The sequence below is a fragment of the Bos grunniens genome, chromosome X (genome assembly GCF_055505025.1).
Source record: "Bos grunniens cultivar Pamir isolate PY7600 chromosome X, Bosgru_T2T1.0, whole genome shotgun sequence".
In the NCBI taxonomy this organism is placed as follows: domain Eukaryota; kingdom Metazoa; phylum Chordata; class Mammalia; order Artiodactyla; family Bovidae; genus Bos; species Bos grunniens.
In genome coordinates, this window is record NC_141194.1 from 105,956,284 (window position 1) to 105,968,387 (window position 12,104).

A 12,104-nucleotide genomic window follows, 5' to 3' on the forward strand; every position below is an offset into this window, starting at 1 on the left:
GATTGAAACCGCCCACTCTGTCCAGGAACCATAGTATCCATTTGCATGAGTTGTTTTATAACAAGAGATCCTGATAAGGAATACGGAACTAATAAGCCACCACCAACCGGAAGAGTTCGGGAAAGGTTGAAAGGAGACACCTGCGTGTCCATCCACTTCCCAGAATCCGTCTCGCTAGCATCCATCTTGGCTGAGTGATGCGTGCGCCACCAGGAAAGACTCTGAATTAGAATGATTGGCCAAAGACCACCCAGAAACTAATCCCATCACCATAAAACCTGAGCCATGCGGCGGAGCAGTTCTCCTGTATTCCCTTACCCTACTGCTCTCCACCTGGGTGTCCTTTCCCAATAAAATCTCTTGCTTTGTCAGCACATGTGTCTCCTCGGACAATTCATTTCCGAGTGTTAGACAAGAGCCTAGTTTTGGGCCCTGGAAGGGGTCCCCCTTCCTGCAACACCTTCAAGGAAAGCCCATGGAAACCTCCCTCTAAGGTGCTAGATGTGTCTATTTCTCCATGGAGTTCTGTCCATTTGTGCTTTATATATTTTGAAACTATTTTAACATATTCCTAAAATGTTGTAGGTTTGTCTGATATTAATATAACTACACCAGCTCCCTCTTGGTTCTTAGGTGCCAAGTAGATCTTGTTTTTCTCCTTCCCTCACATGTGATCTTTCCACAGACATATGTTTTAGGTGAGTGTCTAGTAAACAGCATATGCCTGGAAGTTGTGGTTTGGATGCAGTGTGACAATGTCTATAATCTCTGACAGTCCACTATCTGAAGTGTTCTCAGAGTTGACATCTGTTGTTTGTTGTGTCGGCCACCACAGAAGCACCACCCCCCCCCCGCCCCCCGCGCACCCTGTGGGGCTGGCTCAGCTCATTGTGGATGTCACACTCTCAGCTCCCCCACCTGTTTGGGTTGTACACTATGAAGAACAATCTGGAAAGAAAGCCCATCTGAATGGCAAGAACAAAGAGTTGCAAATGATAAACATTTCAGATGGCTGCCTGGCAAGGTCAGGGTGTTCTCCGGAAAAGCTGAGGTGCCCCATGACACAGTAGAGCGCTGATTAGAGGGTTCTGAAATTAAGCATGTATGTTCAAACCACAATGAGACCCTGTATCACGCCCACTAGGAGGCTTACAGTCAAAAATTATTAAAAAAAAAAAAAAAAAGAATCAGTAACAAGTGGTGGTGAGGATGTTGAGAAATCAAAAACCTTGCGCATTGTGGTAGGAATGGTGTGTCCAGTCCTCCAACAATTCAACAGAAAATCAGCCCCTGTCCCAGCACAGCCCTGTGAATGAACTAAACACACTGAAACATACACATTAACAGTGTGAATTGGGGCATTCTCTAGTGGTCCAGGGGTTAAGACTCCACACTTCCAATGCAGTGGAGGGGGGGGGGGGTCTCAGGTTCGATCCCTGGTCACAGAACTAGGATCCCACAAGCCACATGGCCAAAAAAAAAAGTTATCAAAAGTAACACGAAAGAACATGAATTACATGGTATGTCATTCAGATCTGAATTTTTCAATGTATTTTCCAAACGAAATTTGGCTCCCAAGCCATGGTAGCAAGGGCTCCAGTTACAAAGACCAACGTAGCAGCCGAGAGCAGGGCAAGTCTTACCTTGGGCACTTCCTACCTCCTCAGACCTGAAGGTCATTTACCTCCTCTAAACTTACTGTCCTTGACAGTAAGGCCTCCATCCTCCCTGGAATGATATGTGTTTCCTCATCTACAATGCTGCTGAGAGACGCAGCCCCGGGGGGGAAGGGTGGCCAGGACACCACCCAGTTCTGTGCAGACACTTTTCTGATCTGCTGGGTTTGTTGTTCTTTTTTTTAAGATTTATTTATTATTTTTGGCTGCACTGGGTCTTTGTTGCTGCATGGGCTTTCTCTGATTGTGGTGCAGTGGCTTCTCTTGTTGTGGGGCATAAGCTCTAGAGTGTGTGGGCTCCAGAAGTTTCGGCTCACAGGCTTAGTTGCTCCGTGGCATGTGGGATCTTCCCTGACCAGGGATGAAACCCGTGTTCCCTGCATTGCCAGGCAGATTCTGACAATTGGACTTGCTGGGAAGCCTGTGACCTACTTTTATGTGACCTTGTCCAGTGCTCATATGAGAGGTGACACTGAGGCACAGAAGGCTGACAAAATGTATGCAACGTGTCCCAGCTCCTGAACTGCAGACAGCAATGTGGATTTTGAAACTGTAATCAAGTACTGATAACATCAAATTTGGGCTTCCCTGGTGGCTCAGCGCTAAGGAATCCACCTGCCAATACAGGAGAGCCAGGTTTGATCCCTGGGTTTGGAAGGTCCCCTGGAGAAAGGCAATGGCAACCCACTCCAGTATTCTGGCCTGGGAAATCCTATGGACAGAGGAGTCTGGTGAGCTACAGTCCATGGGGTCGCAAAGACTTGGACACGACCTAGCAACTAAACAACAAACATCAAATGTAGCATCTTGACCATTTTTAAGTGTCCAGGTTGGCGGCACTAAGTATGTTCATGTGGGTGTGTGTCCATCCCCAGAACTGCCCATCTTCCCCAATGGAAACTCCTATTAGACTCTAACTCCCCCTCCCCAGCCTCTGCCCCCTCCCCATCCTCCTCTCTCTGTCTAGGGTCTGAAGACTCTAGGCACCTCATACAAGTGGAGTCATACTGTGTCTGTCTTTGTGTCTGGCTTCTCTCACTGACCATCACACCTTGGTCCAGTGGTGGTGTAGCGGCTGTCTTTTGAAGGCTGAATCACACTCCGTTATGGGGCTGGACCACATTCTGTTCATCCAGGTATGCATCGGAGGACACTTGGGTTGTTTTAAATGTTTTAGTTATTGCGAATAAGGCTGCTGTGAACACAGGGAGACAAGTATCGCTTCAAGGCCCCACTTTCCCTTCTGGTGGGGAGATCCCCTTCAAGTAGGATTCCGGGATCCTACGGTAATTGTATGTTTGATTTTTCCGGGCAACTTCAATTTTAAGCCAGGAAAAGCAAGCAAGAAAGCAGTGCAGTTCTAGTTGGCTGCCATCCGCGTAGCAGACAGCAATCCTTCTCCCAGCACCACGTGCTGGTGATGCTTGGCGCACAGAGACTCTGGCAGGCAGTCATTTCAGCAACCACTGTGGCTGGAGCGCAGGCGTGCTGCATGCGGGCAGATCCTCTAGCGACGTGCTCACACGTAGGCAGGGAGTCCCAGAGAGCAGCACCAAAGGAGGAACTCCCCGGCTGGGTACCCAGGAGCCCTGGGGGCAAACGTCCACAGATCGGGTCCTGCAGCCGGTAGGAGATGGCTCTGGACCACGTGGTGCATCTAGAGAAATTTAGAGCATGTGACAGTGGGCAGTGGGCACGGCTGCTCGTCTCCCTCCACCTCCAGGAAAGGTCTCAGAATGTGCCAGGGAGTGGGTTACACCGAACTCCCGAGGGTGGCTGCCTCTGGGGTAGGAGAGTAGGGTCAGGACCCCGATGTGATCTGTGAGGCTGCACGGGATGGCCGAGATAGTGGCAGCGCAAACCCCATGGAAGATGCCCCAAGTGGAAGACGGGCAGGGCCAAGAAAGAAGAGGCACAAGGAAAACCAGAAGTCAGCGGTTCTGAAGTGCAATGGAGGGCAAGGATCCAAGTGAAAAGCAGGAAATGGAAGAAAATACTAGAAATGCATGAAAATGGTTAGAAGGACCCAGGGCCCCATCGTTCAGCCCAGGCGGCAGCGGGCAGCCTCCAGGTCACTTAGAAGAGAGGCTCGAGGGGCACGTGGACCTGCAAACACCAGGAACCTAAGCCCTGCTGATAAGGGGCTAGTTACATGGCTGTCTGGGGGCTCACTTGGGAACTGGAATTGCCTCATTTCTATTTACCCAAAGATTTCCCCTCATGGAGGCCTTCACAGGCGAGAGGGAAATGCTTACCTGTGGGATGCGGCCAATTTTAAGTGCCAAGAGACAAAACCTCCTTTGTCCTCCAGCCTTTGATGAAACGCATTTCATGAGGTTTGGGCATTTCCTCTCGGCCATGTATTGTGACTGTGAACGGCTCTGGTCAAGTTCAGTTCGGTGAACTTCCTGTGAACAGTGATGACAGCTGCACTGTTGGTTTCTGAATGTACATTTCAACTATTTTAATTTTTATTCTGAATACTTTGAGAATACATGTTTATAAGGCAAAATATCTGAAGTAGCTATCGGAGATGTTAAGATTTGACAAAGGTATCTGATATGTGCACAAGAACCCCAAAAGCTACAAGGAAAAAGACAGACATATAGAAATCCATGACTAGGGAAAACCTGCAACCACCTTCCTTTAAGATGCCCACAAAAGCAAAAGACAAATGAGAATAAGAAAACATGTATTATCCATATGACAGGTGAATGACTAATGTAATATAAAACAAGCTTCTGCAAACTTTTGGAAGAAAAAGTCCAAACTGAGGAAAGGATATAAACAACTTATGCAAGAACAAATCCTAACTTTCAATAGAAAGCACAAGCACGAGTTGTGCACAAGTGTGCGTGTGTGTGCGTAGAAGGGCACGAGTTAAAAGTCACAGCAAGATCTTGCCTTGCCACCATCAGATTGGCACAAAATGAAAAAGCCTGTGACACCTTGCCTGTGGCTGGGGACCCTGGGAGGCCTCTCTGACCGCTGTCAAAAACAGTGTTTTTGTGGGAAATACAAGTGTCAGTGGGAAAGGCAACCCGGGTGTCCTCTGAGTCGCCCCCTGAGGCTGATTCAGAGGAAGGTAAGCTCCAGGGCACAAATGCAGGAGGTCAGGTGAGGGCAGCCCCTGTAGATGTGGCTTCAGCCATGCCCAGCACCGACTGGGAAAGACAGGTGCGGGGGTGGGGGGGTGAGTCCGATGTCAGGGCCACTACAACCCTGACTGAGCTCTCGGGTGGCTCATCTTCCCTGCTGTGAGCCTGGATACCGGCGTGATCAGAGTGAAACTGTTACCACTATTTTTGGTGGGGGCAGGAAGGGGCCAGGTGGCCACGCCATAGTCACTACCTCCTGGGAGAGGTGGGACCGCCCCGTGGATGAGGCTTTGGGCCCGGAAGCTGGCCACCTGCCTTTCTGATGCTCAGTGATGAAATCTGCAGCCCAGTCGAACATCTAAGAGTTTCAGTTTCTGTGAAACGAGGGGGTTGGCACAGATGCTTTCTGAGATCCCACCCAGCTAGGGAACCTCTAAATCGTTAGGCCAAATGCAGGGAGCGGGCCCATCAGCCAACCACTGGCTTCTCTGTTGTCCTCTGGCATCTCAGACAGGGCTGGGGCTGGGCTGGGACCAGCCCCAAAAGGCAGGACTCACCAGGGCTGGAGGGGATACAGGAAGCTGCGTGGCTGACGCTGGCCACCCTTTGAGAAACACTGATCAAATACACAGGCCAGAGAAGGAAGGTTCCAGGCCTCTGGCTTTGGTTGGATTGGTTCAATGCGGGGTCATCTGATTTGGCAAATGAAGTCAGGACACCCTGTTAAACCTGAATCTGAGATAAGCAATGAACATTTTCATTGCTTATAAGCACGTGTTGTGCGGCACTGGAGACACAGTGGCCCTAAAATACCATTTGTCATCCTGTATTTCACTGGACCATGTTAGGTAGGAGGCCTGCCAGGAGGCAGTGGCTTTGGGCTTCTAGGGGTTTCGGCCCCCCTGAAGTGTCCCTTCCACGTGGGTCTCTCCTTTGGGTGGAGTCCACCCTGCCTAGGGTCTCCCTACGGTTCCCCACCCATTCCCCGCCCCTGCACACAGTGGTGTGTGTAGTTCTCCTGCTCTCACTGTGCCACCTGTTTCCTGTGGGGACCCAGCTTGACACGGGAGTGGAACAACACCCAGAAGGTTCTCAGGGTTATTTATTAAATGGGAATTGGTTAAAAAAAAAAAAAAAGAATAAAAATAAAAAACAACTAAATACGTTATGGGTACTTGTGGCTCAAAGGTATGGAATGAATGAGGCTATGCAAAGTCCCGTTCTCAGGGGACTCACACTGTCAAGGAAGGAAACAGCAACTCTGAGAGAGATAGCAGAGCAGAGGGGAGTCAGAGCGCCCTCCCCCGCCCCAGTCAGACCCTGGTCCTCCCCCGGCCCTCCACCCTCCCACCTCCATCTCTAACCAAGCCATTGGAGAAATCACACGTCCCCTTCTGGCCTCTTCAAGATGTCCTGGCCATTGTGCTCTTGTAGGACATACAGAGCCTTTGAGATAATCGTTGTGGAACAAGGTTGCTTCCTGAGGCAAATGCTGCCCAGCAGGCCCCGCCTTGGGCCCCATTCCTGGGGAGAGGGGCAGAGGTGACAGTTCTCGCTGGATCCTTCAGGTAATGACTTGGTTGAGACCCACCACCCACTGGGGATGTGCCAGCTGGGACAGAACATCCAGCACCAGGTATCTGGTTTCAAAAGCACCTCGGTAGTCATGGCAATGGTCCACTGGCCAACCCTTGAGGCTCTAGGGACACTCAGGGGACACTGAACAGATGCACGTGGGCTGCCCATCCCAAGGAGCCATTTGGCAGGGACAGGACATCCTCTCCTCTCCACCCTCACTGGTGTCTTTAAAGACCAGATGCCTTTCAGGTGACAGGGGAATGAAACTGGTGTCTAAGGAACATATTAACAAGCAGGAGAGACTACAGAGAGAGTTGGTCTCCACAGGGCAAGCCCAAAGCAGAGTCCTCAGCATCTGTCAGGGTCGCCCACCCCTGGATGGGCCTGCTGGTTCAGACATCATCTGCACGAAAAGCGTGCTTCAGGGTTAAAAGAGGCCAACTCTAGGGCCCGTGAACCTGAGATGCCATCATGGTTCCTAAAGGCCCCAGGTTTATCCATGGGTGACAGACACTTGACACTTCAGTAACCCTAGCTACTAAGGACATCTAAGTCATCCCCTGGCTCTGAGGGAAGAGCCACCAAACAACACTCTGTTGAGAACTCAACTTTTGTGTTTCTTGTGGGTGTTCCTTCGTCTAGACGCACCCTGCCTTGTTCCACAGAGGATCTGAAGGGGTGTGGCTTCCATGTGACCTGATGTCAGCCTGGTAGTCTCAGATGTCACGGTGAACTAGTGCTCTGGCCTTTGGATTTCCCCATCTGTCTGCTAGGTGTGTGTTTAATATGACTCCGTCTCCCTGAAGCCAGCTACCTCTGGGGACACTCACTGGTAACCCCAGTGCCTTGCCCGGCACACTGGTCAGAAGCTTGCCCTTCCCCCCAGTCGCCCGCCCATGCTTGGAGCCAACATCCCAAAGCAGACAACCATTCTCCGGCCAACTGTGAGTGTGATAGATTTCTTGGGGGTCACTTCCCCCAACATTTTATTTTGAAAAGTTTCAAACCACAGAAAAATTACAAGACTAGTACAATGACCCCCACATCCCCGGCCCCTAGATATTTGCTCTAAGCCTTTGAAAGTAAGTTGCAGAAAGTATAACATTTCACAAAATTGAATGCTCATATTCATAATACTGAAGCCTATAACTTCAAAGGCAGGGACAGTCTTCCGTGTCATCACACCAAGGACACTGAGCACTGATGACGCTGGGGAGAAGCTTGGTGGTCATAAGCCCCTTCTTCTCACACTTGAATGCATCTTCTCTGCAGGCGGGCACCTTCAGCAGGTGTGTAAGCTGGTCAGGAACAGGAAGGCAAAGTGGAACTGAAGCACGTCACAGACTTTGGACCAGAAGTGGCCCGTGAGCTGCTGGAAGAGATGCCACTGCGCAAGCTCATGGTCACATAGCTTGAGGACCACAAAGCCCAGGCAGGAGAGCACGCCCAGAGCCAAGTATGTTCCAGAGGAAACGTTGCCGTGGCGCCCCTGGATGCGTAGGGCCTGGCCCACGGCAGCTGCAATGTGCAGGCCCAGTGCCAACTCAAACCCATGGGGGTGCAGCAGAGCCAGGCTGTAACTGCACAGGGAGAGGCCCTCGACAGCCAGGAAGAGCCAGGGCTTCCAGCCCCTGTCCAGGCAGAGGCACCAGGCCACTGGCCACGCGAAGATGGGTAAGGTGAGCCACTGGTCCAGCACGGCGGTGGGCTGTGTCTGCATCCCGATGCGCAGCCACTGAACCGGGCCATAGACCAGGGCCATGCCTGCAAAGACGTCTTTCAGGTAGCGAGCCCTCCACCTCTCTGCAGGGCCTCCTGGGGCACGTGCCTGGCTCCGCAGCCAGTACACCCCCAGGAACACGTAGGCCATGTTAACGAGAGAGTTGAAGGGCATGGCCAGGAAGGCAGGGAGGCTGGTGACCGGGGCTTCCGCATAGTACTCATAGCCCACTTGGACAGAGACATGTTCGAAAATACCAGTGTGGACAGTGGCCACGCAGAGGCAGCTGGCCAGGGCCACGTGGAAGAGGGCCTGCCCCGACTCCGGCTTCATCTGGAACCTTAGGTGCGGCCCCAGGATGGGGAGCTTCACAGAGCAGCCGCCTCAGTTATTATTTCAGAATTCGGATAAACGTTTTTTTTTTTCTTTTTTGCAAAACACTCCTCAGCCTCCCAGCTGAGCCAGCAGGAAGAAGTCCCCGTGATTTCCGACGCAGATGCTGCGACCTTGCCCTAGTGGAGGTAGCGGCTCCGAGGAAGGCAGCGGTTCTGCTGATTGGTTGGCACCAGTGGAGGCCCGTTCTGCCTTCTTCCTTTGTGGTTACAAAAAGAGTGTGGGTAGAAAGAAAACCATCCAAAAAAGCGCCTCCATCTTCCTGATTCTCAGCCTCAGGCTCTACCAAAGTTTTTATCATGACCCTTTCTCCTGACATCTATGCTGTTCTTCTTTCATCTGCGTATTATAAAAAATCCTGCTCCTCGTCTCCGTTCCCTTAGAGCCACTGCATTTAGAGACTAAATCTTTCCTAGGTCTGTTGTTAAAACTCAGGATATGCTTTCTCACCTCCGTGGTACTACAAATGTGGAGTTTTCCAAGCCAGTCCCAAAGCCCTTTGAACTAAATTCCCAGTTAAATTCGAGACATTAGCTGTGGTCCAGATTCTGGAATCTAAGGCAAGGGAATGGTGGGGCAGGTTGGGTGGGGGGCAGAGAGGAAGGAAGGGCTCGGCTGCTTTGTGGGTATGAGGCCAGGTGGCAGAGGGAGCCGTCCCCCCAGGCCTGCCAACCTGGGTCACCCCCTCCTCCGCCCTCCCCTGAAGTGCCACACCTTCCAAAATCACCTTCTGTCCTCGGCTCCCAGGAAAACCTTCCATTTCCTGAAGTCACGGAAGCAGACAGATAATTAAAAACAATGTGGACTTTTCATGGATTGTCAACTGTTCCGGGGCCAGCTGTGGTGTGAGTGGGCCTCGTTGCCAAGAAATGTATTAATATTAACAAGAGAAGAGGTTCGGTGCCCTGAAGATGACTCAAAGCCAAGCTGGCAGGCAAGCACACGGGCGTGGGGATAAGAACTGTCTGTGGTCAAACCCCAGCTCCCCCACCTACTAACCGTGTGATCTTGGGCCTTAACCGTTCTGGGCCTCAGTTTGCATACCTGTAGAATGGGGATGTACATCCTAGCAGAGTTGTTGTGTGACCTACACGAGTTCTTAGGTATGCAGACCACTGTTTATTTTTGAGGCCCCTTGTCCCCTCCTGCAGTTTAGGCCCTGAAAGGGCAGGGCCGGGTCTGATCCTGGCCCCTCCCTCCCATGCTTAGCAAAGACCTGCTAATTTTGGTTCAAGCACAAAGTTAGCACCTCTCCTCTGTCATCATCCTGTTTGCCATTTCATTGCTCTGACTGGATCCAGGAAGTGGCCAGCTGGGCCTCATGGTGACCCTCTCACTCCCCTCCCTCCTCCGGGGAGCCTGTTGTTAAGGGGAGCAGCATTTCCACGAAGGAACTGAAGCCCTTGTCCTGACCCTCATCTCAGCCCATGCCAGTGTCGTGCACCTCCCCATTGCAGCCTCTGGTGAAGGAAGAGTCTTTAAGTTGGGGGGCTGTCCCTCCCCCAGGGTTTCCACTTCCAGTCTCGCCACCACTCACGTGGTCTGCACACAGCAGCCCCCAGCAGCCCCCTCGAGGACTGCCCCTGTTTAACACCCTTCAGTGGCTGGTTCTCTGCTCACACATGATCACGCCCCAGCCTTTTGGCCAGACACCAAAGTGCCATGCTCATGCAGTCCTGTGAATTCCCAGGCATAGTCTGTCTTCCTGCCCTCCTCTGCCTGGCCTGCTGAAGCCCTCAACTCAGCTATCACTTCCTCTCCAGCACCAGCACTTCCCCACTCAGCTCCCGAGTCTGGCGGGGACACCAGCTGAGGCCTCACCTGGTGTCTCCAGGTCCTTCTCTGACCCCACCCAGGGTCTGGCTCCCTGGTGTGAAGAGCCAGGCTTCTGGGGCCCCAGGCTGCCAGTGCTAGCCTGACCCTCCTGTCTACCAGCCAAGCATGGAGAAGAGCTGCGGACAGGCAGTCAGATACTGTCCGCTTGCTAGAGGAGGAGGTCAGGAAGGGCGTAGAAAGGGACTCCTCTCCGGCCGCTGGGCAGAGGTTGCTCGAGCCCTTGCGCAAGCTGAAAGCAACATGTTAGCAAACTAACTTCCCAAGTCCACTAGAAAGGCCAGGGCAGGTCTCTTATGGCCTAAGTCCTAAGCTGCTGTGATCCTTGTGATGTGACTCTCAAAGTTCTTCCCAGTTTCCCCTGCTTGGCACATGAAGGTCTGAGGGCTTACCAGCATCACCCTTTCCCCTGCTCTGGTTCTGGGCTCACTGTGGGGGGAAGTCCTGCAAAACCGGACAATCCCGGGCTAAGGGGTTAAAATGTGTTCCTTAAACTCTTCTGCTTTCTCAGTCTGTATGCATTTAAGCAAGAGCCACTGTCGCCTATCACAGTGGTGGCTCCTTTAACCTGTATCCCTTATAACAATTGCTTGTTGTGCCCGTGACTACCCTGACCACCACTGTTCCCTTTCTGCAGGTAAGGGGATGCCAGTCTGAAGGCTGTACCATGGGACACCAGCAGGAGAGCTCAATCTGAGCTACCTGGATGCCCAAGGAGCTACCATAGCAATTCTTGAACTCTGAGAACAGAATCCCTGCATGTGGACAAGGCTGCTGGGAACCCGCAGCTCAGCTTCCTTATTTGAGACGCGAAGGACTTGGCCAGAGAGGTGACGTGAATGGCCAAGGTCACTTAGGGCAGCTGGTGGCACAGAAACACAGGTGAGGGTTCTTGTCCCTTGACTGTGTCACAGGACTCTTTGGCCTCTCCTCAAACAAATGCTTCCAAATCCATAAACTAAAACAGAGAATTAAAACACAAACTTAATATGTTTAAAGATAGTTACTATAATATTTTTGATAATGTATGATATAGTAATAAATGTGCTTCTTTACTAACATGTTAAATTACAGGATCTATGGGCAGGTTGAATAACTACAGTAATTTCAAATGAGTTATTCTGTAGTAACTTGCAGTTTAGCTAACTTTCAGGATATCTAAAAGAAAAGCTATATAATCTCAAATGATGTCATTTCCCTTGGTGACACAATCACCAGGTTAACGCTCCGTGCTTTGTTACCTACACTTTAGCTGCAGGAAAGGCCAAATTTTGGCTAGAGGCTGATGAATGTAAAGATCAAATAAAAATGAGAGAAACTGGAAAAACCATCTGTTGTCATTCCAAGATCCCGGACAGCAGCGCATTGCAGCCTGCACCGTCTGGGAGTGAACTTGGAGCAGCGACCAGACGGGCTCCTGCAAGATTTGGAACATCAGAATGATGTACCCACCTCTCAAGATTGTGGTGAGAACTTACAGTATTGGCGCGAAAAGGCCAGCGATCACCATCCGGGTATTTTGCCTGTCTTGCTTTGCTGGGGGAAATTCAAATCTTGAAAAAGGGCGGACCCTAAAGGCGGTTGTGCGCCTGCGCGAGGGGCGGGGCCCAGGCCTCTGGGAAGCAGGCGGGGCGGGGTGACGCGAGGTGACGCGGGGCGACACGGACCTCTCCCGCGCCCGCCCGCTCGCCTCAAACACCGCCAGCCTGGTCGCCCGCCCGGCGGGTAAAGGGGCAGGGGCCGGCCCGGCCCGCGGCAGCCCGGCTAGTTTCCTTGGGGGTGTCGACGGGGTCTCGGCGGCGCCCT

At 51.8% G+C, this 12,104-nt stretch overlaps 1 protein-coding gene across 7 annotated transcripts; it reads right to left on the bottom strand.

Annotated features, from left to right (window-relative positions):
• Window positions 1–7,295: 7,295 nt before the first annotated feature.
• Window positions 7,296–11,994, bottom strand: TMEM187 (transmembrane protein 187). 7 transcript variants are annotated; one of them, XM_086389550.1, is made up of 3 exons: window positions 11,777–11,912; window positions 9,193–11,256; window positions 7,296–8,660 (listed from the first exon to the last, which is right to left on the bottom strand). In XM_086389550.1, exon 3 carries the CDS (start codon window positions 8,403–8,405, stop codon window positions 7,635–7,637), a length of 771 nt encoding a protein of 256 aa, XP_086245676.1. In that variant the 5' UTR covers window positions 8,406–8,660; window positions 9,193–11,256; window positions 11,777–11,912; the 3' UTR covers window positions 7,296–7,634. The 7 variants fall into 7 exon arrangements, 6 of the variants coding, with proteins under 6 accessions (XP_086245676.1, XP_086245675.1, XP_086245674.1 ...); XM_086389549.1 differs by having other exon boundaries at window positions 7,296–8,664; XM_086389548.1 differs by lacking the exon at window positions 9,193–11,256 and having other exon boundaries at window positions 11,777–11,994.
• Between the last annotated feature and the right edge of the window lie 110 nt (window positions 11,995–12,104).

Coding starts and splice junctions, on each gene's coding strand:
- TMEM187 (XM_086389548.1), bottom strand. CDS start 8,405: ATGAAGCCGGAGTCGGGGCAGGCCCTCTTCCACGTGGCCCTGGCCAGC.